The sequence below is a fragment of the Letharia lupina genome, assembly GCF_014066315.1.
Source record: "Letharia lupina isolate WasteWater1 chromosome Unknown contig_17, whole genome shotgun sequence".
NCBI classification, from domain to species: Eukaryota; Fungi; Ascomycota; class Lecanoromycetes; order Lecanorales; family Parmeliaceae; genus Letharia; species Letharia lupina.
Genome location: NW_023502986.1, coordinates 1,437,954 through 1,464,583, shown reverse-complemented (window position 1 = coordinate 1,464,583; position 26,630 = coordinate 1,437,954). Strand labels below are relative to the sequence as shown.

Genomic DNA, 26,630 nt, shown 5'->3' with positions numbered 1-26,630 from the left:
CAGAGGATCCAGATCGTGACTTTGAATGCGCGGCTTGAAGACCCTCCCCCCTTCTCCTCACTTGCGTGCAACCAAGGCAACAGACGCAGTTCGACGGTATCGAGTATGGGCGTAGAGAATAGTAGCATTCGACGTGCGATCGACGTGCGAACGACAAGATATCGCACCACTCAGTTGAAGCATCCCAACGGGGAAAGCGACCTAGAGCGCTGCTCTCCCCCTCCCACTTGACACCAAAGCTTCTCACCTGAAGATGACCCCTGCTCCATCCTCCCTACCAACCTGGTGACATGATGCCCTAGGACCACGTCTAGACAAAGGTAAACCATCATTCCACCTCAAGCCAACCGGATTTCCGTTGCGTTTTACACAGGCCGGGAAGTGGGATTTGACGTGATCCCTTTTGGCAAAGCCGCCTTTGCAGAGCGGACAGGTTAGATCTAGAGGAGTGTCGGCGCTAGCGTAGTTTGTGACGTTCTTGGGCAATTCCCCTTGACCTACTCTAGAAGGTATGACAATTCCATTGACTGCATCGAGCCTGTCGTACCTGGCTTTGGCACGTGTGGATAGTTTGGATGGCCGAGTGGATGAAGAGTGTGATAATTGGGATGCTGAGGCATTGGGTTGGCTGTCTGGCAGGGCGGCTCGAGAATCTATTGGCTTTTTCTTGGACTCGCGACGCAACCCTGCCATTCTCCCTGATCGATTGCCTTGTGGTGCTGGTGAATCAGACAAGGACGGTGATGCGTAATGTTCGTTTGGGCTGTCGGAGAAGATTGGTGGAGCTTGTTGGATTGGTGGTATAGGGTAAGCTGCGGCGCTGCTGGTGGATTGAAAGGCGTAGGGGTGGTGTTGGATTGGTGGTATATGGTAAGCTGCGGCGCTGCTGGTGGATTGAAAGGCGTAGGGGTGGTGTTGGGTTTGTGGTGACGGGTAAGCGGCGGCGCTGCTAGTGGATTGGAATGGGTACGGGTAGTATTGGGTTTGTGGTAACGGGTAAAGAGATATACTGCTGCTCGACTGGTGAGGCTGCTGAGGGTATATCTGTCCATAGTATTGGGACGCTTGCTGATGATGGCTTTGATCTGTCAGGGTCGAGAGCGACAAATGGAATGAGTGTTGAGGGTAAGCAACTGCATTATCGGCGAACAGGGACTGTCGCTGGCTGTACTTGTATCCATCGTTAGGGGATGGTTGCTGACGGCCGCGTCCCTCACAAGCGGACTGTTGCGGAAAGCTACTTTGGTACGGAAGGTAAAGAGCTGGATCTGCGCTCACGTGGGGGCTCGCCTTATAAGCATGCGCATCAGTCGAAGGTGTATACTGAGGGTTGAAGTCCATGCTGTATGGCGAGATTGACGGCAAGGGATCATAGTGCTCGTGCTCGTGCTCGTGCTGGCCCCAAGGTATCATGGGTGCCAGCTGGTCTGGATGCCTCCTGCCCAAACGAGGGTTGAAAGCATGTTCCCCTATCTGAGACCGTTCTTCTGGCTGTCTACTTGACATTTCAACTGTGGTGTGGGTCACGCAGTGGATGGAAGACGTAGTTGATTGATACGATGCCGATCACAGTGTCAAGTGTTGTTCATCACTTCGATTGTCTCATGCGGCATAGCGTGTTTTTGCCACTCAGTGTGCACCCAAAGTGACAACGCTGCAAGCCAAGGTACAAACCTGATACTCATCATGCTTCTACATGGTTGGCCCCCCCAACCCCCATTCCCCACCATTCACTGCCACAATGAACTTCACGAGTTCCTCTTCAGCACATCAATGATCCAATCCTTCCCTTCCACACCGTCAGGCAAATGATAGGCGAAAGCGATTGGAAAGCAATACATCTGCTTCTCCCACTCCAACCATTCTCCACATATTCCAGCGGGGTGAGTATGTCATAGCCGCCAGTCAAACCATGTACCTTCACGCGTCTTTCGTTGAGGATTGTCGGATCTGCAAGTACAGGGGAAAGCCTTGGATCTGAGAGATCCCAGGAGTCTGTCCAAGACTTTGCTGTCTTAGTCTCAATAGGTAGACGTAATACAGGATCGTATCTCTCTACGTCTCGGATCTTCGAATTGGTGAAGCCGAGATCCACGACCGGAGCGATGAGCATCAAATTCGCCGGGCTAAAAAGAAGGCCATATAGAAAAACGTATATAAAGTAGATATATAGATATAAATAGGCATATCAAACTAAGACAGAAGAGCTTTAGACATCAGATAAGCAAATAACTCGAAAAAGGCCAGCAGAAAAACCTATACTAAGCGATAAACTAGAAAAAAGAAGCTATATATAAAAAAAAGAAAAAAAAAAGCCAAAAGAGAAAATTTAAATAAAGAGTTTATTACTAATAAGACTATAAAATAAACGCACATTTACCACCCCACTATCGCATACGCATATATATATATATTAAAATAAAGAAAGCTAATTAAAAGCTATTAACGCTATAGTCTAAAAGACTACTAACTTATAATCTTATTATTACGATTAATCGAAAAGAAGACTATATAAAAATAAGTATATATAAATAGATATATAATATATAATTAGGCATATTTAAACTAGAGTAATTAAGAGCTTTTAAATATCAGATTAAGAGATAACTCAAAAAACTCAGCCTAGAAAAACTTCAAACAAGACGTCGTAAAAAAAAGACTTAAAAGAACTTAATAATATTATTATAGTAAATAAAAGACAAAATACTAGCGCGAATAGACAAAAGAACAATATTATAAAACAAGTTATAATTTCTATAGAAGAACTAGTTAAAAAAACAATATAAAAACGCGAACTATAAAGATTATTAAAACAACAGAAAAAGCGTATATAAATAAAAAAAAGTCTAAAAAAAAGTAATAAAAACGATAAAAAAACGTAAATATTAAAAAAAATCTAAGAGAAAGCGTATTAATATAAATAAAACTAAAAGAAAGCGTTATAATATTATAAAAATAATTTAGAAAAAAATAATAAGAAACGAAAAAAAAAATTATAATATAAGAAAAATCTAAAAGAAAGATTATTAATATATAAATAACGATCTAGAAGATAACGTTATATTAAGATAAGGCTAAAAAAAAGCGTTACAATATTAAATAAAACTTAAAAGAAAGCGTTATAATAAAAAAGCAGAAAAAACGAAAAAGAAAAAAAACATAAGTTAAGTCTCAAAAAGAACTATATAAAACAATATCAAATAAGACTTTTATCTAATATATAATAACTATAAACATAAAACTAATATAGAAAACTCATCAATATATAATAAATAAATATTAATAACTAAATAAAAACTATCTAATATATTAATACAGTATTAAATAAAACTAAATAATATAAATAAGACTTTTACTAATAAAGACTTAACGCGAATATTACGTCTAATATAATAGTTTAAATAACTAAAAACAGAATATTCAATAACTAAATAGTTTAAAAAAACTAAATAGTTAAATAAAAATTCATAAGCGAAGCTAAAACTAGAAAAAAAATATTCTAACTACGATAATCTAAATAAAAAAATAAGAATTTAAACACGAAGCTAATTAGTAAAAAGTTAAGATATCCTATAGCTACGATAGCTAAGATATTTCTATAACTATAATAATCTAAATAATTAAAATACTAAAATATTTCTATACTATAATAGCGTAAATAGCTAAAATAATTAAGATATCTCTATAGCTGCGATAGTCTAAATAGTTGAAATAGTTAAAATATCCTTATAACTACGATAGTCTAAATAGCTGAAATAATTAAGATATCTCTATAGCTGCGATAGCCTCGATACTAAAATAATTAAGATATCTCTATAGTTACGATAGTCTAAATAGCTAAAATACTAAGATATCTTATACTATGATAGTCTAAATAGCTAAGATAGTTAAAATATCTCTATAACTATAATAGTCTTAAAGCTAAAATAACTAAGATATCTTTATCTGCAAATCTAAAAAGTTTCTAAAAATTTAAATTGCTAAGCGCGTATATCGAAATTATAAAACTATTAGATTAAAAACTAATTAAATTATAAATTCGTTAATTAATAACTATCTTAATCTTTTCTATTAATTCTACTAGTTAATAGTAATATATATAAAAAAGAAAAGTTCTAATAATAATTACGATAAAAGATTTTATAATAATAAGTATTAACGTTAACTTAAATTAACTATAAAATTAAATAATTTAAAAAATAGTCGCGTAGATAAACTTTAATATAACGTATAATAATATATATATTAATAATAATATATATTAATATTATATATATATAGAATAGTACTTAGAGTATATTAAAGTATATTATATAAAAATTTTAAAGTTATTAAAAATTTTTAAAGTTATTAAACAAAAAACTAATAAAAAGAGTTTAAATATAATAAAGTCGCTAAATAGCTAAATGCTACGTGCGAACTCAGCGAAATGCAAATTAATTTTTAGATTTATAAATGTTTATAGCTACGATAGCTAAGATATCCTATAACTACGATAACTTAAATAATTAAAATAGTAAAATATCTTTATAATTATAATAATCTTAATAATTAAAGTAATAGAATATTTCAAAATTATAATAATTTAAGTAGCTAAAATAATTAAGATACCTATAGCTATAATAACTAAATAGTTAGAATAATTAAGATCTCTTATACTACGATAGCTAAATACTAGAATAGTTAAATCTCTTATAGCTAAGAGCTAATTAGCTAAAATACTAAGATATCTCTATAATCGATAGTCTAAATAGCTAAAATACTAAAATATCTAAGGCTACGATAGTCTAAATAGCTAGAATACTAAGATATCCTAAAGCTACAATAAAATAAAAAATAATTAAGAGTCTCTATAGCTAAAAGTTAAGATATCTTTATAATTATAATAGTTTAAATAGTTAAAATAATAAGATACTTATAACTACGATAGTCAAATAGCTAAAATAACTAAAATATCTCTATAGCTACGATAGTTTATATACTAAAATAATTAGAATATTCTATATCTATAATAGCTCGATTAACTAAAAAGTTAGAAACTTATATTATAATAGTCTAAATAGCTAAAATAACTAAGATATCTTAAGATTACGATAGTCAAATAGCTAAAATAACTAAATATATAATTACGATAGCTGAATAGTTAAAATAATAGAATATCTCTATAATTGCGATAGTCTAAATACTAAAATAATAGAATATTTCTATAATTACGATAACTCGAATACTAAAATAGTTAGAATATCTTTAAACTATAATAGTAAATAGCTAAAATACTAAAATACTAAAATATCTATATACTATAATAGTCTATATAGTTAAAATAGTTATATGGCTATAATAGCTAAATAGCTGAAAATACTAAAATAGTTATATGACTATAATAGCTTAATACTTAAATACTAAAATAGCTATAATATTAAAAATATTTATATAACTAAATACTAAATACTAAAATAGTTATATAGCTATAATAACTAAATACTAAAATAATAATATAACTATAATACTAAATAATTAAAATAACTAAAAACTAAATAGCACGATATCTAAGATAGTCGACTTAATTAAAAAACATCCAAATCTAAAAATTAATTTCGTACGATCGTCGAGTCCGTACGATTAGTACGATTTAGTCTATTTAGTAGACTTTATTTATATCTAAATTCTTTCGTTAATCTATTAATTTAGTAATTTTAAAAATTTTTAATAACTTTAAAATTTTACGTAATATACTTTAATATACTCTAAGTATTATTCTATATATATATAATATTAATATATATTATTATTAATATACGTATTATTATACGCTATATTAGAGTATTATCTATATAACTAATTTTATTAAATTATTTAATTTTATAGTTAAATTTAAGTTAGCGTTAATACTTATCGTTATAGAATCTTATTATTATAACGTCGATTATTAAATTTTCTTTTTATATATATTATTATTAAACTAATAAAATTAACGAAAAAGATTAAGATAATTACTAAATTAACGAAATTTAGACGAATTCTAATTAGATTTACTAATTTAATAAATTTTATAATTTCTACGATAAACGCGCGATTAGCAATTTCAAATTTTGTAGAAACTTTTAGATTTATAGATAAACTATATATTATATAGCTATAATAGCTAACTATTCTTATAGTTATATAGCTTTAATAGTTAAAATAATTAAAATTTTAATATAGCTACGATAGCTAAAATAAATAATTATAAATAAAATAATTAAAGTATATATCTAAATAGTAATAATAAGTCGTATAGTCGTATAGCTATAAATAGCTAAAATAACTTTAATAATTAAAATAGCTTTAATAGCTAATAAGCTCTAATAACTAAATACTAAAATATCTATATAATTATAATAATCTTAAATACTAATATATTAAATAATTTCATATACTAGAAATATTAAGTAGTCTTATAGTTATATACTATAATAGAATTAAAATAAATTAAAATATTTATAAACTATAATAGTCTTAAATACTAGAATAGCTAAATAGCTTATACCGTATACTAAAATAATCGAAATATCCTTCAATAATAAAAAAAATAATATGACTCTAAAAAACAATTTAAAAAAGAACTACTAATTAGTACTATATAAATAATACTCCACGTTCATCTATCTCTCTACTATCGTATATCGCATATCGCATGTATACGCATAATAATGAAACGATTAATCAAACAGCCACCAACGCTATAGCCCATAATGGACCCACTAACCCACAGTCCCACTGTTGCGACTTTTGATGTCAGCACTGCTCTTCAAGGTCTCCAGCATCACAGCCAAGACGACATTTCTTCCAGAAGAATCACCGACGAAAGTGACCCTCTCATCTTTCTCACTGCTCAAGAGCGTTTTGGACAGCTTTACGAGACGGGGAAATATCAAAGGAGCAGGACTATGCGGCGCAAGCGGGGGACTAATCAGGCTGATGACCGCAGAGGGTATCTTCTCGCTCAATTCCGTCAGGAACTTCCAATGATCGGACGAAGGGGGCATGCAAAAACTACCACCAGCAATATAATATACTCGTCGTGTCCGATCTTGGTTATTGCGGTCGACCTCATGGCTTTTTGCGGTCAGGTCGTATATCCATACTTCATCTATTCGTCGTTCGGAGACATTACATTGAAGGGCTACTGATGCGGGTGGCTTCAATTGAGGAGAACCTGATGGTAAAGGTTTACCGGGCTTGGAGATCAGGAAGCCGAAGGGACGGATGAGGAGTTGGAGAAGCGCAGTTGGCAGTGAGCGATTATGGTACGTTGAGATTTTGGTGCTTCCGTTCATTGCATGGACATTACTATAGAGGATGAACGACCATGCGGGATTGAGGATGGTATTCCAATTTGACATAGCATTTTAGCGATTTCGAAATGGATAAGATTGCTTAGCAAAAAAAGCGCCCCCCTCCGGCTTTACCAAAACCAAAAATCCAAGAAAATTCAGGAAAAACCATATTTTTCTAATCTATATTCATGAATTTTTACTATTTATTAATCTTATTTATATTAAAGTTATACTAATTTATTAATTCTATTACTTTTTTTTTTCAGATTAATTTAAAGAGAATATTTTTGATAATCTTGATTTTGTATAGAAGAGTATATTCACTTCGTCACTTTACTTAATAAAGATAAAAATTCAATTTAAAAAAAATTGACAAAAAAAAACTAATAGAACTATTGTTAAAGGAACTAGATTTAATATAGAAAAGAAAAAACTTCTTGACAATTAATATTCATAATTTTAGATAAGAAAAACATAATTTCTTCTTGGATTTTTTGGATTTTTGGTGGCAAAGCCGGAGGGGGGGCGCGATTTTTTTTGCCAAGCAATCTTATCCATTTCGAAATCGCTAATTACTCTGAGATATTGCACAAAGTTGTGCATTCCGCGCTAGTCATGCGGGCATCGATTCTGGGAAAATCTGCCAAACAACTTTCATCAATAACTTTCCAACTTTAGCTTCTTGCATCTCTGTTCTACGTTTCTTCAAATCATTGTACACGGCCACGATGTCTAGAGTCGCGGCCTTATGCGTCGGTGATCACCCTGACCCCAATTTCAAGAGAGAAGGACCTTTCCGTTACTTCGACCTCCCCACTGAGGTCCGCGATCAGATCTTGAGGCTGCTGCTAGTTCGTGAAAATGTTGCACTGGGTAGGGAAAAGTCCATTCGGAATCGTTTTAGCGGTTGGAGTCACGAGAAACCGATGTGGCAACTACTCAGGGTGAACGGTCAACTGCGGGCTGAAGCTAAAGTTGTCCTCTTCTCACAGAGGAACAATACGTTCTACTTTCCAATCGGCGGGACTTTGACAGGTGTTGCGTGGTGGTATATGTTAGGGCGTCCTTCTCCTCACATCCAGGCTGTTCCGCCCCCAATCAGGAAGCTGGATTGTGCATTTGATATGCGCGACTTTGAAGAGACCACCTTCAACATGTTCGAGGGGACGAAACGGGACTACCATGATGAAATGGCTCCTGGGGATGTTCCCTTCGAGCGACTTCCACCAATCGAGCGATTGGATCTTATACATGACAGCTACCGGTCCAACATGTTGAGAGTATGGCGCGGGATCGCTGAGGCTTTTTGCATGATGAAATTGTACCTGCTCCGACTAGACGTCAGCAAAGCCCGTGCTGCCGACTCGTAGAAGAAGCTGTGGGGTTCGTGAAAGACTTTCGCCATCGTCGAAGGCCATACCCCAAGCGGATCGAAATACTAGGGGCGTTGGATCATGAGAAGGGAAGTCTGAAGAAGTTCATCGAGGATCGTAATCTCATACCAAAAGATCGCTATTTCTTCGTTGACACACCGGGCTGCAAATGCCGCGTAAGTTCGCGAAACTTGAGTGCGCGGATGTCTCTAGCTGACAGTAGGACCATCCAGACGGATCCTGAAACTTGCTGTAACGCTTGAAATACCTTGGTAACAACAATATCATCAGTCGCATGGTCTACCTATGTCAATGGCCCAGGTGGTGATAGATGGAGATGAGAGATTGTTGAAGATTGCTTGGGCGATGAACCGTGTTCAGCCATGCATCAAGAGGAGGCATCGACGAGCTGTGACTGTCAGGATGTTAAATAGTGCGTTGACTCAGGTCTCTGAGTTTGTGGATGGTGGCGACAAGGTAAGAAAGCAGGGATCTCAGCTTGTCGACAAACGACGCAAGCAATGAGAACAACCGCCACGGAATCCTGTGTACGCATCCGGGGCTATCTATGTATTTGATCCGTGCACGTGTTTCTGTTCAGTCAAGGGGAATCACCTTTACCTTGGAGAAGATTCTATTGTTCTGCCTAAGGCTGCTATATAGGTTTCTATCTACTTATAAATCGCCCAAAATTGAAAAACTGAAATACAGCCATGCGGGGCTTGGGTATCGCTGAATTGAAGGCGCTGATGGGAAATGGAGCTCTGACAAACAAAGACAGGCAGCAGATATCTCGTACAATGCAGTACTGTCAGGTAGATCGGTACTAGATGTCAAGATGCTTGAATGGATGAATACGTAACAATGAGCCTCCCTCTCAACGCGAAGGATCGGTAGATAAGAAGGTCTGAAGTCTCCCGTGCATGTTGTATGAGTGTCTTCGATCTAGGGGCGGCGAGATACTCTCCTTGGCCGGAGTTCCCGCCTTAGAGGAGAAGGTTCTCTCCTAGTGGCTTTTCCAGGAGCAATGGTGACGATTTTGGGCTTTAGCAGATGTCGTCTCCGAGGCGCTCCGGACTCTTCTTCTTCTGACGAACTGGTTGGGTCGGAGTCGCTGGAAGCTGGGGCTTTCCTTCGTCGGGTCCTTGGCGCTGGAGATGGATCTCTTCTGGCGACTCTTTTGGGCGCAGCGGAGACGATTTTTGGTTTCAGTAGCTTTCCTTTGGACCGTAATCTTGAAGACACTTTGTCGTTGTCGTCATCGCTATCCTCTTCTGAAGAATTGTGAGAGTCAGAATCGCTAGACTCGAAGATGGGTGCCTGGCAGGAAAGCGGCCTGCGGGTCGATCTAGATGTACTTGTAGGCGGTGGGGGACTGACAATTCCGTTCCTGCGATTCGCCTCGTTGATGAATTGTACTCTATACTCGTGGGTCTTGTCACCCACGTTTCTGAACGCGGTTCGAACCTCACGGAAAGACTGAGGTGAATCAGTTAAGTTGCCTGCCTTGATTCGGGTCATATGCGTGTGCGGAAGGGTTCCAGGTCCTCTGGGTTGTGTCATATGATGGGTATACAGTTTGAGATCCCCTTCACCGTGGTATATCGCACTTGCCGCGTAAGCTTTGCCGTCGTAAGCCCCCCGTCCCTCCTAGAGACTGAAGACTGTGCACGACTCGAGAGCCTAAGGCACCATCGAGACATGCTTGTCGCTTAGCTACAATAAAGGAACCGTCGGGCCCCTTGGCTTCAGCAAAGTAAGTGGGCAAGAAGGGCCTTTCTTTGCGCTTTGATGGAACTATGGCTTTGTCTAGCAGTCGTCGAAGGGTTCGATTACCTTCCCCTGCAAGTTCTCCTTGGTACCAGTCAGGCTGCGGAACGACGATCTTTTCGGTGATGTAATCGAGGTTTCCGAAGGGTACATTCAGACCAGATGCATATTTCGACTTTCCCACGAGCTTAGGGAATGCATTGCTCATGACCTCGACCTCGTCCCGCGCATCTGTAGCGGCTTCTCTGAACGATTTGTAAGACCTATCGGAGCTGCGGGATGGTGAAGCTCGAGGTTGTATCAGTACTTCCTCCCAATCTTGGTGATTTACAGCTCTGTGTCCTCGGTCCGTAGGAAAGACGTTGTTGTCAATAAGATGCTGCTCGTAATTGCCGTCGTAGGCTGAGGACTTCTTTTCCTTCTCTCCTGCTTTTGACGGGGACTTCGGTCCTGGCTTCGCTTTGCCCTTGCCATTTCGTGGCATTGGGTCTGGCGTAGATGAGACTCCCTCAGGGTTTCGATGCTAAAATGCTATCAGTGCAAGACTATTTCGATAGGAGGAAGAGGGCAAACTCTTCTGATGTCTGAGAGATCAGGACCACCGCGCCGCGCAAAACGAGTGATGCCGGTAGGGAGCTGCTTGCGGGTGATAGTACTCTCCCCGTTTGGAGTGGCCTTGAAACGTAGCAGAGCGTTCCGTCGATTCAATTCACGTAAAGCATTCGATGTCAGCCGCAATTGGGATAGCGAATCCCAGTATGAACGTTCAGCCCTGTCCCAGGTTGACCAAGAGCAGTCGGTCGAGGAGTGGGTAGAAGAATTGGAAGAAGGATAGCTCGAGACCCTTTGCCTTTTTGCCTGAGGATTCGAATGATTGGATGGTTCTGAATGAGTACTCTGGTTCTCAGAGGATAGGGTTCCGGGTCTTCGCTTTCGCCCTGTAGGTGGAGGTTGGGAGTCAGGTGCAACTGTAATCCTTGGCGAAGATGAATCGCAAGGCCAAGTTTCTTGATTTGAGTGAGCTCCGACCTTTCGATTATGCTGCAGATCTGCCATGATTATATAGGAGTCCCAACGTTAGGCGTTATGGAGGATTCGGAAGCGAAGGGAGACTTGAGACGCGCTCATGCATGCGGCCAGGCGTTAAAGGTCTGAGATCATTGCTGCCTAGGAGTGCGTTGACTCTTGTCCTCTCATTCATGACTTTCTTGAGGAGTTGGGCATTTTCCGGCGTCTTGGGAATTGTTTGAAGGCATTGCTGTTGAAACGCGGAAAATCTAATCCAATTTGACGGCGAGGCTATTTTCAGGAAGCTCGGCGGCTAGAAGCGAGCTAACACCCGAAGCGGATAAGCGTGAGGCAGCATATTCAACTTTTCTCGAGACTATTATCCAGAAGACAAATTCATTGGCCTTCATTTGCACATAAGTCTCAAGGCATAGCCTGTATGATCATCGCGTCAAACACGCTTAGCACGATCTTCGTCAAGAGATAGATTTTGTGTTTGTGGCCGCAAGATATGGAAGAAGCTGGGCGAATCGTCTACAAACTTCGATTCCACCACAGCCTCAATGCAGCAGCGCGCAGTGAAATTAGTACAACAGCCAATTGGCACCCTCAAGATTGGTGAAGTTGGAGAAGAGCTAATCCAACCGGACCAAGGTTGAGCGCAACGTGGAAAATTCACAGCAACCTTATTCCGTGGATGCACTTTCAATGCATTTTCGAACTCAGGACTGTGGGTCTATCGATATGGTTGCTTTTGGATAGACGCCCTGTGACTTGCATTCCAGAGAAGATGTGCTTTTCATCAGTATCACAACCGCCATCTCATGAGGGTCATGCCTAATTACGACGGCTCTTTGAGATACTCAAAAGACTGGCATATCTCCAGTCACTGTCCAGTTTCCTCAAGATTATGGATTTCCAATCACTGATACCAGGCATCTTTGGCTTTTCTCTCACATCTTGGTCGCAAAACTATATTTTCTGTGGCATTAATCCCGTCAAAGAATGATACGACACGGTCCGTTGGCGTCAAAGGCTACCACATCCACTGGATTCTCCTGACTCGGCGACAATCCCTTCAAGACTCCAGGCAGCTGTGTGTTGGTAGCCTCACCAATTTTACTAGACCCTTCAATCGTCACGCATGCTGGGGCTATAATTACTGCTAGCGCGGTCTTACCCCCAAAACTGACGACCGAATTTCATTCCCCAACCAATATCTCCCAAGAGAGGGTTTACCTTTTAAGTGAGTCGAATCATTATGATGGCTATATAATAAGGAAACGATGTCATGTTCTTTAATTTCTCAGGAAATCTATTTGAGACGGCTCTGTCATATTAAAAGCAGCTAGTAAAATTTACGCTCTGGAACGGTCAGGGCTGACTGCATCATGGCTTCCTATACAGAAGAGCGCAACGCTTCCTCTGTACTCGGGCATCGACCGCAACGTCTCCACCGCCTCCAAACACTCTCCTTGGTCTCCCAGCCGAGCTCAAGCAAGCCCTGTTCTCATCACTAGCAGATGTGGCATTATTGAATGCGCTTATGGTGACATGCTCCTGTTTGTACGACGCCTCCTCGATAACAAGCTCTCATTCTCACCAACATCTTTCGATACAAAATCGACCCTAGCCTAGTGCAAGATGCCCTGACCACGTTGCAGTCCTCTCGAGTCACTTTCCGAAGGAGAGAGGCAGCCTTTGATCTTGTGGCAGACTACATCACTCTTGTCGACATGTATGTGCCCTCTCGTCCTCGCAGTTAGAGCTTGCGGGAAGCTGATCGATCTAGCTCTAAACATGTAGCCGAGCCTACGATGGGGCGGGGAAACCGCAAAGCCCGTTTCGTTACGGACTGGAGTAATCAGGACCTTGTTAATGGCTGCCTCTCGTTCGGTCCAGCATACCTCCACCGACTCGTTCTCGCAAAGACGTACAACGAACCAAAATTTATCCGGTCAGCCGTTCACCGATGGAGATTTCTTCCTCAATGTCAGGATTCGCTGAGAAGGGGAAAGACCTCTTGATCACTCCATAAGTCACAGGTGATGACGATAAGGGCCCGAGAGATGCGTGGCGTTGGACGCACGCTGATAGCACCCCAGACTGCTGCTACAACACCAAAGAACGTTATGATCTTCCGCGGTGGGGATCCGAGGCGTGATACACTATGCTTTGGATCCTCCGCGTATCTAGCTGGCTGGTTCGGTGCGTTCGAGGATCCATGGCTAGTGGATACATGATTTGGGGTTACATCAGGCTAAGGCAATGTAACATTCTGGACCGGGATTGAAGAACTCTTCCAATGCCCCTCGCGGAAGAGCGTTACAGAACTGGATCAGCCAGTCGGCTACGGACGGGATATCAAAGCGGTTTCGGGGACTGAGGATCAGGTAGCTCAAAGTGTGAGCTGGGGGGGAAGGGAGAGACCAGTGAATGTTCAAGTGGCGATCACAGTTCTCCAAAAAGTCTGCGCAAACTCAGCAGAAGCGAGGAGTGTCGAGATGCTAAAGCGACCGGAGTAAAACATTTGAGATATCAGATAGCCACAAGCTGAGCCAAAACATCAAGCAAACACCTTCAAAACACCTTGCATGGCTGACATCTGTCCGAACCGCTCAAACGCCCAACATCGCTGCACTTACCCCTCTCCATAATCAGAACCACCTGTTCCTCCTCGTCCTCCTCGTAGTCCGCGGAGTCGCATACCCATCATAGCCCACCCCACTATCAGCACTCGTCTTGTGACCGTAGCTGCCAGAACCCGACTTCTTCTCCTTCCTCGCACCGAAGCAGGTGAAGAGGACGATGAACATGCCGAGAAACAAGAGCACCATGGCTGCAAGACAGGTCCACATGCCGACCGAGTAGAAGGCATGAGAGCCTTTATTCTGCTTGTTGACGTGGTCTTTGACGGTCTGTTGTTGTCTATGAGCATCGTTCTTCCGCCAAAGAAAGGAGGGTAAAAAATGGAGGGGGCGGAAGAGAGAGGGAAGAAAAGATACCAAGGACTCACCCCGAAAAGACTAAAATCAACCGCCATAACCACCACCGTCACCACCCACGCCACAAACGCAACCAGCGCGCCGAGAACCGACCCCACAACCCCCGCGCCCAGGCTCAGCCCGAACGCCAGGAACGCAATCGCGCACGCGATCGGATGCAGAACCATCACACGCGTCAACCCATCCACGCCATCCGCACTGGCCCGACTAAACACCGTGCCTGCACAATCACAAACCATCAGTCCAAACCCCCCCGTCGCAAATCACCGCCACCGGAGAAATCCCAACTTGCCGTCCACCGCGCCCATGACGTCCGCAGGCTTATAGCCCAGGCTCCTCGGGGAGCAATAATCCTGGTCGGTGCGCGCGGGGGCGACGTCGAGCACGCAGTGGCCGAAGGAGCCGAACGTGACGCTGGAGTGGCGGAGGTCGCTCGAGTTGGCGAGGGTGACCTTCAAGATGGCGATGTCGCCGATGACGGGGGCGGAGATGGTGGTGATGAGGAGGAGGATGGCGGCGAGGAGGAGGAAGGTGACGCCGAGCCAGTGGAGGGGGGATGTGCGGGCCATGGTTGGTTGGTTGTTTGGTTGTGGGAGAGGGGGAAGAGGGTGGGTTTGGGTGAGAGTTTGATTGTACGCGGGAGGGATGCCGTGAGTGGAGAGCGAGGACTACCGTATTGAACTTTGTCGTGGGCGAGTGCTTGATCTTAACTTGATTTCGTAGATCATGAAAGCAAGGATTACTCTTGAGTGAAAGCGTTTCAAGATTTATAGGAAATTACGACCCAGACCAAGGCAGAACCCATGCGCTGTTGAAGTTGTAGCCCAATCGGGTTAAGCCACGCGTGTCGGGCCGTGGGGGAGGCGCAGCAACTCCGTCATCAGGGTCTCTTCGTAGTGAAATAAGATAACAATCTACCCAGTTGTGGCGTGAGATTGGAACCATGTTCGATGGCGAGTGTGGCTGTGCTGGTTGAATGTAGCTGAAGAGTGCGCGGCAAGGTTAAATACAGCATCGTCGAGTACCAGATTCGGCCTTCTCTTGCTGATCAGCTCAGTCTTATCGGGAGGCTTCGACGACCAGACGACGAGCTTCGTTAGGCGGTGGAGCCTTTTCAGTGCAGATGGCAGTCATGCAAGGTGTTCAAGGGTGTTCATTGATTTCCTCTAAGCAATATCTGTGGTGTCAGAGATTCTCCCTCCACGTCTCCATATCGGTAGCCCACACGTCCCTATTTCCCCAGCATCTCTTGGGTTCCATTGTCTTGGCTCTCTCGGGTGGAGCTGGCGGAGGCCATACAACACGACTCTCGTCCTTGGCGCTCCACCAACCTCTGCCGCCGCGGCACCATATCTCGTGTCTTGCCTTGAAGGAACCCCTCATCTCATCCATGCGACGACGGTGATCCTCACTATTAAATGAATCTCGAGAGAGCTCATCCCATTCGTAAGTTAAGAGACCCCATTGAGCAAGTCGAGCGGAGTCCCACATTACATAGCCCCGTTTTCGAAGACTTCCCTGTTCACTGATGTTGTACCAAGCCGCATTGGTGTTCCCTGCATATGCCCACCGCCATGCCTCTTCTGGACCCTTGTCACCGTCAATGGCAAGTTGAGCAGTGATATGAACGTGTTCGTCCTCTTCCGTGTAATTTTCGAGCATTGAGAGGCCGTTGCCATAGCCTTGTGCCTCTAAAGCGTCAAAGAGTGAGCAAGCGGGGCCTCTTTTGTGCTCCTTTAAGAGACGGCAACGGTCATCGAATGCGGGTGTAGTAACAAGCTGGCGAAGGTATGTCAGGCCAAGAGAAAGGTAGTGTTCTTTCCAGTAGTCATATAGCTCATCCTGGTCATCAAGATAATTCATCTCCAACTGTCCCCACTCAACGTCATGCTCAGCCACCTCGTTGAAAGCTGGATTCATTAGCTAATTGTATGAAGGCCGGAGCTGTTGGGAGCACATACGTAAAGACAAACGTTTAAAGAGATAGTCTCGGACACAAGCTAACTGCTCATTTTCCCAAGGCGCGCAGATTGAGAAAAAGATGCTCTGCGGACTCTCGCTGGCGGCCTTACCGAGTTGGATGTCTTCACGTTTTCGGAATATGTTGCAAAAGAGCTCGTACCTATAGAAGGTTCGTTTGATTCGAGTGGATTCTAGCAATGATAGCGGAGACGGCGATGCCTCGTCAAGTCCAGTCACAGGGTCAATAGACAGCGCCAAGGAAGCGAAATCTCTGGAGAAGAACTCGATGTTATCGTGCAAGCCGCCAACGGCTAAGGCATCACGAAGCTTCCATATCTGGGACAGACATGCGAGATCCTGCTTGGTATACGACTTAAGAAGCTCGATGGCTGCGTCATTACTATACGCTTTAAGCGTCGTGGATTTGAATACAATGGTAGCGTCGAATATGAGATCCAATCCGATTTGAGAGCGTAGGATAGATTTGATGATGAGAGACTCAGCATCGAGGAAGGTGTGATAGAAGGATGAGCATGTCAGGATGAGTGATATCAAGCTTCTAGTATCTGGCAGTGCCGAGAAGATGATTTGTTTGAGCTCAAGCGTAAGAGATAAAAAAGGATTTGGTGGTACAGGTGGTACAGGCGGGAGTAGAAGTTGAGCATCCATCGTTGATGCACGGGCACCACGGCACATTCAACGAGACAAAGATTGTCTGAATGAGAAAAAGGTGCTCGCGGCTGGTCACTGTTGAACAATGCACTGCTGAGTTGTAGATGTTGAAAGAGTCAGAATATCGAAAACAGGGAGCCGCGCTAGTTAGCCTCAGCGGGCTTAGCGCCGGAAGAGAAGGTTCTCTCCGCCAATCACTTGGTGACTTGCCCGAAGACACGTACTATCCTAAATAAAAAGCAGATGCGGTTGCAGGATCAAAGGATGTTTGCATCGCCGGATAATTCAAGTGAGGCTGTTGATGCTGAAGTTAAGGCTAACATAGTACGGAGATGCAGCTACCAGGAACGTCCCTGCCACAATCATCACCGCCGGCCTACTACGAATGTCTGTCAGCCTATTATTCAATCTTTTAACACCCTCACCAATGGAGAATTTGGGAATGGTAGACTGCCAAGCCCGAAGGATTTGGTCGGTGACCTATAGGAAACAGCATAAGCTCGGATGAAAGCCTCTCATTCTGCATGCCCTGCATGGCACGCTCTTGCGTGATAAAAGCTAGTGTCTAAAACGGGTGGCATCGCCAAAATGCAAGCACCCTACTGGCAGTGGTCCCCTCATTGCAGAGGTGGCAAAAGAACATCATGTGGCCAGATGCTGTGCGTACCCCACATGATGTTGTGCGTTCACCGTGCAGGTCGCGCTCGTCGTCTCAACATCGACTCAAAAATCCCGGCTCCAATCAACGTTATGTCTCGCTCGGAAGAGAGTTCTCGATCTGCTGGTGGAGGCTGCATGGCAAGCCTGGCGCGCTTCGGTCGGGCGCTGCTGCCAGTAGAAAGCCGACGACCTTCGGAAGCAAGAAGCAGACCAGACACTAGTTTTCCCTACAGACAAGTAAGCTCTGCCGCCAGGACCACAGGTTTCTGGGTCTCTATGAGCTCGCTTGACAAAATAGGAACTTCAACCCGCCAAAGGAGGGGCTCGCCCTCCCGCAAGAACTTCTATTACATATATCTATAAAGTCCGCACAAACATTTCGAGGCCTGCCCACAGTCATACAGAAAGATTCTCTCGTGGTCAACTACCTAGCCATATCTTTCACTCGTTGGCACCATGCCACGCTCAACATCGACCTCTGGTTCTTCCATATGCTCTTACTATACGGCTCCGAGCGACTATGACACTACGGATGACTATTATTCCAACCTCCCGGTTACTTCAACTGACCTTCGAGCCCGGACTGATAATCCTGGGACATGGCCGCTTAGGAGTAGACGCACTGATCCTAGACTCTCGGAGCGCACAACTAGGTACGTTTATGGAGCGGGTGAAAGGTTTGATACCCTTGCTCTAGTCCCTAGAATTTTCGTACCAGCCGATTCCATATCTGGGGAAGTGCATATTGACTCCGAAATACTCGCCAGGGGTTACAATCCGTCCTACTACGGTGACATAGCGCCGATAGCTGGGAGCTCACGTACGTACATTTCATGGAAATCTACCCCGAATCGAACCCACCATGTGGGTCGCAAGTCATGTTATGGCGTGAATAGCAAGTTCTATCACTGGAAAGTTAGGTGCTGACTGTGAACATCCATAGCTGCCTTAACAGACGTTGGATATCGAATTGAAAGCCCCGATACTCCACCAGTTGGCACACCAATGGGAGATCGCTACCGTCAATACAAGTCATACGATGTAGACGCTTATGAGGCCGAGCAAGAATACAACGATAGATTCAAAGAAGTTCCGAAGGCTCCGAGAAAGAAGCACAAGACCGAGGATTACAAGGGTAAGTTTAACGAAGCCAACCATGTTAGGGACAACGCTGCGAGTTACGAGACAATACCGGGAGCAGAAGGCCTTCATTACACCTTTTTAGTAGCCCATTGTTCAAGGTCCTGTCTCGAAGAGGTTATGCTAATACTGAGTTTTCAAAGGAGACCCCCCGATGACTTTGAACCACCACCGACGGCTAGCGCCGTACGCGGAGAACATGGTCGATGTGACTTGTAGGCATATTGATACACGGAGCGAGTATGACCACGATTATATAGGGCATTATTCTGGAAAGGCACATCGTAAGGGTCATACCAATTATATAAATAAAATAAAAAATAAACAATTTATTTTTTTTGTTATTAACAGTTAGGATCTAATCGTTAATCTATTACTTTCTTGTCGTTTTTGGGGTAGTTTTTAAGTATGTGTGCCAGAGGCTTATGGCCTTTTTAGGTATATATTACTTATTATTCGATCGGGATGGAAAGCATCGATACTGTACCTTCACCTGCTAAGTTGTAGGGTATAAGTGATATCTTGGATGTTCATCGGTACGGGCATGATCCGCACGGCTTCGGTACTGGCTCACACTGGCTTCACATCCTATTGAAAATCTCAACGCCTGTTTAAATCTGTTTCTTTATAATCCCCTTCTGTCGAAATGAATGGAATGATTTCAATTTTTAGGCCCAATAAAGGGACATATAATTATGCATATCTATCACGGCATAAAGGCTATAAAGCGAACAACGGTATTGTAAATCATGTAATAGGGGGCATAGTATATGTACATGGAAAAAACTCACACACTACAAAAGGAACAATGATATTCAAAGATTAAAACCACAAAAAAAAAAACACAATACCGACAGGATCATGCAAGAAGAGTGAAGAGAAGAGAGACTTCGACGGAGGGACGACGAACACAGAAGATTCGTACACGGTGAAGACGAAGCCTACCAAGAAGAGGCGAAGGAGGAGAGAATTCGCGCGAAGAAAGAGAAGCATAGAAGAATGGGGTACGAGAGATCTGCGGAAGACGATGTAAGTTCATCGCTCCTCTGAATGTTATCATACTGTCTGTATGTTACTAAACTCTTTCCTCAGTAGCGCCGCAGAGCAAAGAGTCAAACGGGCGGGCTAGCCTCTAGGGGAAGGATCTCAGATGGTTCGTTTCTCTGTGCCAACATCTTTCCATCATCGAGTGCAAGATTCTACAGATTCTGTTCACGCAGACCAAGCGGCAATGTATTCTATGGGAATCACAGAATAGACTAGCGAGTTCTTACCACGTGAATCTACAAACAAAGCCGGATTCGATAGTCCGTACATGACCATTTACTGTGCTCTGTTTCGCAAGAATTTTCCCCACACCGCAAAGCTTCTTGGAATCATATCTGAGCAGGATCTACGCTAACGTGGTCCCTTCGGAAAGAGGTTCCTACTGCAGGCACTACCGTGTCAGTGATCCAAGCTCGAACACGTAATCTAGGTGACGAAAACTCTTACCCCAGAAAAATTGCCGGGTGTCACAGCACACGGTTCGCCCGACAGGAAGAAGATTCCTCCAACAATAATCCGCCTTCGACAACAAAACCGTCGCAACATACCCATAAATCGTGACACCAATCCCCCCACTAAACACCAACCTCCCCAACCGCATACTACTCCCCCTCCACAACCCTCTTACGCCAGCCTCTCTGTGCAAACCACTAATTGCCTCCCTGTGCCGACCCCCTCCCCCTTGGGACTTCGCACCCGCATCTTCACCGTATCAAACGACTGCGTCGCAAAAGTCGTGACCGCATTAATCAGCACATTCCGATCCTACAAGCCCGTTTTCAAAAACATTATACGACCCGATCCTCACCGCTGACATACCACTCACCGAGCCCCCTATACAGGCCACTCAGCCTGCTCGCGGAGCAAAACGTCGTCGATGAGCGCCTTTTTGATCCTGTCAGTCGGTGTCACAGCATCGATTTACTGGACTATGACGCTAGTACGGAGCTCCAGTCTCTGTTCGACCACAAAACGAGGCTATTCTAGAAATTGCCGTACGAATCCCCACGTGTGTACAACAGTAGCGCCGCACTCGATACAACGTGTGCAGAGATGCAGTGGTAAATGAGCGCCAATATAGAAATAGCCGTGTCTGCTGTTTGGCCTGTGTGATTGGCGAAAATGGATACTCGAACAGTGACTGTGCGTGCGTCCCGAATGCAGGCGACGATAGACATTCTGCAAGATTCTTGTGGACCAGTGAACCGATTTTCAGTTATCTTGAATAGACAGGCTGCGAGAAAGCCGATGGTTCTTCCCTAAAGCCACGAAGTAGATCGCCAGAAAGCGGATTCTGTGCGAAGAGGTCTAGTGCTTTAAATTGGGTTGGAAAGCAGTCCCTTTTATACTATAGTCATAATCACTGTGGGTTTTCAACTTATTGCTACTATTCACTTGAAAACTATTGGCGCTAGTGTTGTCAGGCATGGTTGAACTGAGCTTGGAAACATCTGGAGTATTGCATCCAGATCAACAGATGATGGTGTTGCTCCAGCTATGAGTCATAGTCAGCGAATCTCTGCTCAAGTTGACTGTTCTCCACGTAACTCAGACGGTACGCTAACGGACCAAAAGGTGGCCATGACTTATCCGGCACAAGAGAAAGCCCATTGGCAATCATCAGATTCTTGACGATCTTGGCCGTCTTTGAGACTCCAGAACTAGGTGTGTTCGATTTGTCGAGCACCTGCAGGCTCGTGTGCACCAAAGACGTGTACTTGCCGCCATTCGCGCCCTCATATCCTGCAACATTACGGACATGAGGAGTACAAGCCACATAGAAAGTATACGCAAAAACATGTGTTGCGCCTCTCAGTGTATACATCGATCGATAGGCAAGCATATTACTGGTGATCTTGCGCGCCGGAGCGGTGCATTACCTCCAAGAATTTGCGGGAGTACTGGCCGACCGCAGATGATTGTTGGAGATGAACGGTCTATGGAGCAAGATGACCATCGACCAATAGGTGTCATGGTGCATGACAATGTTCCGAGGAACGGAGCGGTGCGCGGGTTTGGTGTCACTAGACCCGGGCTTGAAAAGTAAGTCTTGTATTGGATTTCTACTCCAGGCGGTGAGACTGATGTCTATGGATTGCAAGCTTGAGCTGGAGATGGCGGTAGACGCTCCGACGGCATAGAAGCGGTTCATGTTGTGCGCTATGATCCGAGAGAGAAAGCACAACTGCTGGAAAGTGGAGACAGAAAAGAATGGGGATGGATCCAAAGGTGCACACATCGTGTTGTTAATATTAGGACTCTGACTATTCACGTACGGAGTCCAGATATTCATTTCTTCTCATGTTTCAAAGAAGTTGCGTGAGACGTGCGCTTCCCGCATGTAGATAGCCGCAGGTCGCCCAAAGTACAGGCACTGCAAGTTGTCACAGATTAAGCACCCCAGAAGACCCGTTTGCGGCGTTCGCTATGTTGTCGTGGTGCAACCCAAGCTCATACCCCTTTCTAAAAGCATATCCTGTGTATATACAGCCTTTGGAGATCTCTCCGCGAGAGTTGAACATCGAGCAATTTAGTAGAAGTCCAACCATTGTTGGGATGCTAGATTGGACTAAGAGCTTCTCTTGGCTCAACACCTTGTCGCATTGTCTGAAGAATCGACCTCCGGCTGTTGTTGGATCGCTGGGGTCATCCCGAATCGACACTCTTCCGGAGTAGTTGCTCCTACAGGCCAGGATCGCATAGAGCAGAAACTTGGAGCAGCCAGGACCTCTCAGAGCTAATATCTCGCATGATTGCTGGCCGATAAGTGATGAGAAACTTGTGATGCTGTGGATGCCAATGACAGTCGAGATTATGCATCATAAGCTCCCATGAAATGCCATCAACCTCATGTAACTGGCGAAGACGATACCCTTTTTGACGTTGTAAAGTTGCATTAGCGATGAGCTGGTACCGGGCGTTGTCTCCTAGCTGTGGCTTCGGAGCCCAAACCTCTATTGGAGGACCTTGATTTACCGAAGTTGTCTCGAAGACGCCGGCTTGCTTCTCTTCCCCCAATGAGAGGACTGATACGTTGTCCATGACATCCTGGTTTGAGTCACCACCATCTTCGTTGATACAGTCGTCCTCCGGGATCAGATCCATGCCTGAAGCATCTGCTTGCAACTTCTGCTGCGAAGATTGCAAATCATCCTAGCTTTTCCTGACGTTGCTTAAGTCGTAGGGCGGCAGACGCACTGAGCCATCAACAATATTAATAAACTTAAGCGTGTGAGCTCGCTGGTCAGCTGAGCTGTTCTTCAGTGATAGAATAGCGTTCTCTAATGTCCGCTTCCCACCTTGCAATGCATGTACTATTGCCGTAGACGGTCTCCTTTTGGATGCCGCAAAATCGTAGTAGCGTCTACGCGAAAACAAGCTTTTAGCCGCAGGACGTTATTCATACATACAGCGCTAGCACTCGTACACGAGCTAGCGGTATTGTTCGAAAGCCTGAGTCTTTTCTGAGTTTTGTCCACTGCTCTCCAGAAGACTCCTTACCAAGTCTTTACGACCGGTTCTTGACAAAACCACTTCACACCAACAATGTAAAATAACACGTCTACGGGTTCATATGGAGGATGCTCTTCAAAAGGCGTTGGCGATTCGGCACGAGTGCCGAAAAGCGGGGTCTGTTTGCTCCTCCGCTTTACCTTCGACTTCCAGAATCGGCTCGTATATCAAACTTCGACGGGACCTGACGGACCGTCGATGGAGGCAAGACAGGTTGACGTACCGTTTTGTTCAACTGATGGTCTCGTTCCGCTGGTTTCCCAGCATCAGAGAATCACGCTCCGTCTAGCACGGAGCTATCCATAGCAATCAAGTGCAGGTCAGAGATCCCGTCTACGCAGTGATCCATGTCGTTGGTGCTGCTTTCTTCTGTACATGCGGACCAAGTCAGACCCTTGAAGACCAGTTTCTCGTGGTGCAAAGTCCACTAGAGAGTGTCTCAAAAGAAGGATACAGCTTTCTTTTGCTAGTTGATCCACATCTGCGATTGCTGTGATTCGAATTGAAATCATAGGAGCATTTCAGTAACACCTTTTGCGGACAGCTCTACCTATAGACCTCACGCCATGCCCTCGCTTCCTCAGAGCTGCGACGTTCTCGTCGTCGGTGGGGGAAACGCGGGCTTCTCAGCTGCCATAGCCTCAGCTCAAGCTGGAGCAAAGAAGGTCGTAATCATTGACAAGTGCCCGGAAGATTGGGCTGGCGGCAATTCCTACTTCACAGCAGGAGCTATGCGAACTGTCCACGATGGCCTCTCAGATCTTCTCTCCGTCGTCAACAACTGCGACGATGCTACCGCTAAAATCATTGATCTTGACCCGTACACCCGCGAAGACTTTTCGAAAGACATGGCACGCATATGCTTGGGGAGATCAGATCCTCATTTGAGCAAAATTCTTATTGATGACTCAAATGGTGCTATCAAATGGCTGGCTCGTAATGGCATTCGTTTTCAACTATCATTCAACCGACAAGCGTATATGGTAAATGGCCGGTAGGTAGCTTTGCTGGCAAGGCGTTTGGCATCAGTTTCGCTGACGGCAGTGCCTGCAGATACAAGTTTTGGGGCGGCATGGCTCTCAAAACCCAAGACGGCGGTAAAGGCCTGATCGAAGACCACAAACGCGCAGCCGCTAGACATGGTGTCCAAGTGTTCTATTCAACAGCTGCAACACGCCTCAACCGGGACCCCATCAGTGGCGCCGTTATCTCCGTCGACGTCGAGCACGCCAGCCGATCCTTCACCATCAACGCCGGAGCCACCATCCTAGCCGCAGGCGGTTTTGAGGCTAATCCCCGTATGCGCTCGCAGTATCTGGGGCCAGGATGGGACCTCGCGTCGGTGCGGGGGACCCCCTATAATACCGGCGACTTGTTCGAGATCGCAATGCGCGATGTTTCCGCTAAACAAGCAGGGAATTGGTCGGGCTGTCACAGCACGGCTTGGGATGCCAACGCCCCCGCAAACAGTGGTGACCGTGCTGTATCAAACGAATTCACCAAGTCAGGATATCCATTAGGCGTAATGATAAACGCTGATGGCCTCCGCTTCGTAGACGAGGGCGTAGACATGAGGAATTTCACCTACGCCAAATTTGGCCGCGCCATCCTCCAACAACCTCAAGGCATCGCATTCCAAGTCTGGGACTCGCGCACAATCCCATGGCTCCGTGACGAAGAATACCGGGACGCCGTCGTTGAGAAACTCCGCGGCAACACAATCGAGGAGCTTGCAGATCGCTGTAGCGAGAAAGGCATGCAGAACCGCTCAACCTTCATTCAGACCTTCGGAGACTACAACGCAGCGGTCTACAAACATCGCGAGGAGAACCCCAACATCAAATGGGACCCAGCGATCAAAGACGGCATGTCAACCCAATCGTCATCCTCCGGACTAGCCTTGGCCAAATCAAACTGGGCATTACCGATCGACAAAGCACCCTTCATCGCCGTCAAAGTTACCGGAGGTGTGACATTCACATTCGGGGGCCTGGCCGTCAATCCGGAAACCGCAGCCGTCATCTCTTCGACTTCGATGAACGAAGTGCCGGGCCTGTTTTGCGTTGGCGAGATGCTCGGCGCCCTGTTCTACGATAACTACCCAGGCGGATCAGGCTTGACCTCTGGTGCCGTCTTTGGCCGGAGAGCGGGGACCGCTGCGGCCGAGTTGGCTAGGAGGCTGGATGTGAAAGCTAAGGAGAAGTATGCAGTCGTAGGAGCTCGGCTTTGAGTTTTTGTAGGCGGGCAGGTGAGTTTCGGGTTGAGGTAGCATTGGCGTCGTGTATACGTGCGAGCATGTGAGGAAGTGATTTCAAATCTGCATAGCTGCAAAGATAGTGATAGCGGCATAGACGGTGATGGCCACGTTAAAACTTGACTTCATTTTCTCATGCCAATCCCAGTCTCATTTTCCGCGCCAAAAAGTATATACAAGATCTGAAAGAAGCTTGAAAGAGAAGGTTGCAACGATATCAATCTCTACCTCTCCGTCACTCCAGCCCCGACGCATCCTCTTTCACAGCCTGATCGTAATACGGCGAAAAGCAAGCCACATCTCCCTCGGATCCCCCCTCTTCATGTGCGTCATCTCCACCTCTTCCTTCCCAACATACACCTTCTCCCATCCCGGCTGCCGCATTCGCCATCGTCTGCGCATGGCAAGACTCATCACGAGGTATGAACAAAGCCACCGCCTCATCCACCTTCTGCCCACAAGCAATCACGCCACGGTTCTGCAATACCACGCTCCGCATCGTCGGGCCCAACGCTCTGGCGCTCCTGGCGCCTTCCTCGGTGGAGACGACGGTGCCGCCATAGCATGGGTAGACGGCGCGGTCATTGCAGGAACGAAGGGCGTCGTGCTAGATCATCTCGACTGGGCAGGCGAAGCAGGAGAAGGCTTTGCCGAAGACGGAGTGAGCGAGGCAAGCGTCGCTGATATCGGGCCGGCGCACGTTGTGGATTCCGGAGTGGATGGCTCAAGCGGGGGCCGTTGACGGCGCTTTGGGCTCCCGGATCTTCCCAAGCGAGAGTATGCGGATCTCGAGATATTGAGCCAAGCTCCATTCTTTTGAAAGCATCCCACTTGGCTTCGAAGAATCCATGCTGCGCTGGCAATGGGTGCAAACAGGGTGGACGAGGTGCACGGGATGCGCGGGAGT

The 26,630-nt window shown here is 44.8% G+C and overlaps 8 protein-coding genes across 8 annotated transcripts; 3 read left to right on the top strand and 5 right to left on the bottom strand.

Moving 5' to 3' along the window:
* Positions 1–243: 243 nt before the first annotated feature.
* HO133_003508 (uncharacterized protein) lies at positions 244–1,506 on the bottom strand (the record flags this gene model as incomplete). The annotated part of the gene is made up of 2 exons (XM_037294430.1): positions 244–502; positions 548–1,506. The coding sequence occupies 2 exons, from the start codon at positions 1,504–1,506 to the stop codon at positions 244–246; spliced, it is 1,218 nt and encodes a 405-aa protein (XP_037149811.1).
* A 6,541-nt stretch (positions 1,507–8,047) lies between these two features.
* Positions 8,048–8,689, top strand: HO133_003507 (uncharacterized protein; the record flags this gene model as incomplete). The annotated part of the gene is made up of 1 exon (XM_037294429.1): positions 8,048–8,689. One exon carries the CDS (start codon positions 8,048–8,050, stop codon positions 8,687–8,689), a length of 642 nt encoding a protein of 213 aa, XP_037149810.1.
* A 948-nt stretch (positions 8,690–9,637) lies between these two features.
* On the bottom strand, positions 9,638–10,946 carry HO133_003506 (uncharacterized protein; the record flags this gene model as incomplete). The annotated part of the gene is made up of 2 exons (XM_037294428.1): positions 9,638–10,342; positions 10,413–10,946. 2 exons carry the CDS (start codon positions 10,944–10,946, stop codon positions 9,638–9,640), a joined length of 1,239 nt encoding a protein of 412 aa, XP_037149809.1.
* A 3,181-nt stretch (positions 10,947–14,127) lies between these two features.
* Positions 14,128–15,044, bottom strand: HO133_003505 (uncharacterized protein; the record flags this gene model as incomplete). The annotated part of the gene is made up of 3 exons (XM_037294427.1): positions 14,128–14,388; positions 14,487–14,496; positions 14,743–15,044. 3 exons carry the CDS (start codon positions 15,042–15,044, stop codon positions 14,128–14,130), a joined length of 573 nt encoding a protein of 190 aa, XP_037149808.1.
* Positions 15,045–15,660: 616 nt separating this feature from the next.
* Positions 15,661–17,106, bottom strand: HO133_003504 (uncharacterized protein; the record flags this gene model as incomplete). Its single annotated transcript, XM_037294426.1, has 2 exons — positions 15,661–16,385; positions 16,437–17,106. 2 exons carry the CDS (start codon positions 17,104–17,106, stop codon positions 15,661–15,663), a joined length of 1,395 nt encoding a protein of 464 aa, XP_037149807.1.
* A 1,119-nt stretch (positions 17,107–18,225) lies between these two features.
* Positions 18,226–20,004, top strand: HO133_003503 (uncharacterized protein; the record flags this gene model as incomplete). Its single annotated transcript, XM_037294425.1, has 6 exons — positions 18,226–18,422; positions 18,474–18,589; positions 18,713–18,904; positions 19,053–19,095; positions 19,824–19,938; positions 20,002–20,004. The coding sequence occupies 6 exons, from the start codon at positions 18,226–18,228 to the stop codon at positions 20,002–20,004; spliced, it is 666 nt and encodes a 221-aa protein (XP_037149806.1).
* A 1,447-nt stretch (positions 20,005–21,451) lies between these two features.
* HO133_003502 (uncharacterized protein) lies at positions 21,452–21,756 on the bottom strand (the record flags this gene model as incomplete). The annotated part of the gene is made up of 2 exons (XM_037294424.1): positions 21,452–21,699; positions 21,747–21,756. 2 exons carry the CDS (start codon positions 21,754–21,756, stop codon positions 21,452–21,454), a joined length of 258 nt encoding a protein of 85 aa, XP_037149805.1.
* Positions 21,757–24,035: 2,279 nt separating this feature from the next.
* Positions 24,036–26,465, top strand: HO133_003501 (uncharacterized protein; the record flags this gene model as incomplete). Its single annotated transcript, XM_037294423.1, has 3 exons — positions 24,036–24,463; positions 24,523–25,671; positions 25,991–26,465. 3 exons carry the CDS (start codon positions 24,036–24,038, stop codon positions 26,463–26,465), a joined length of 2,052 nt encoding a protein of 683 aa, XP_037149804.1.
* Between the last annotated feature and the right edge of the window lie 165 nt (positions 26,466–26,630).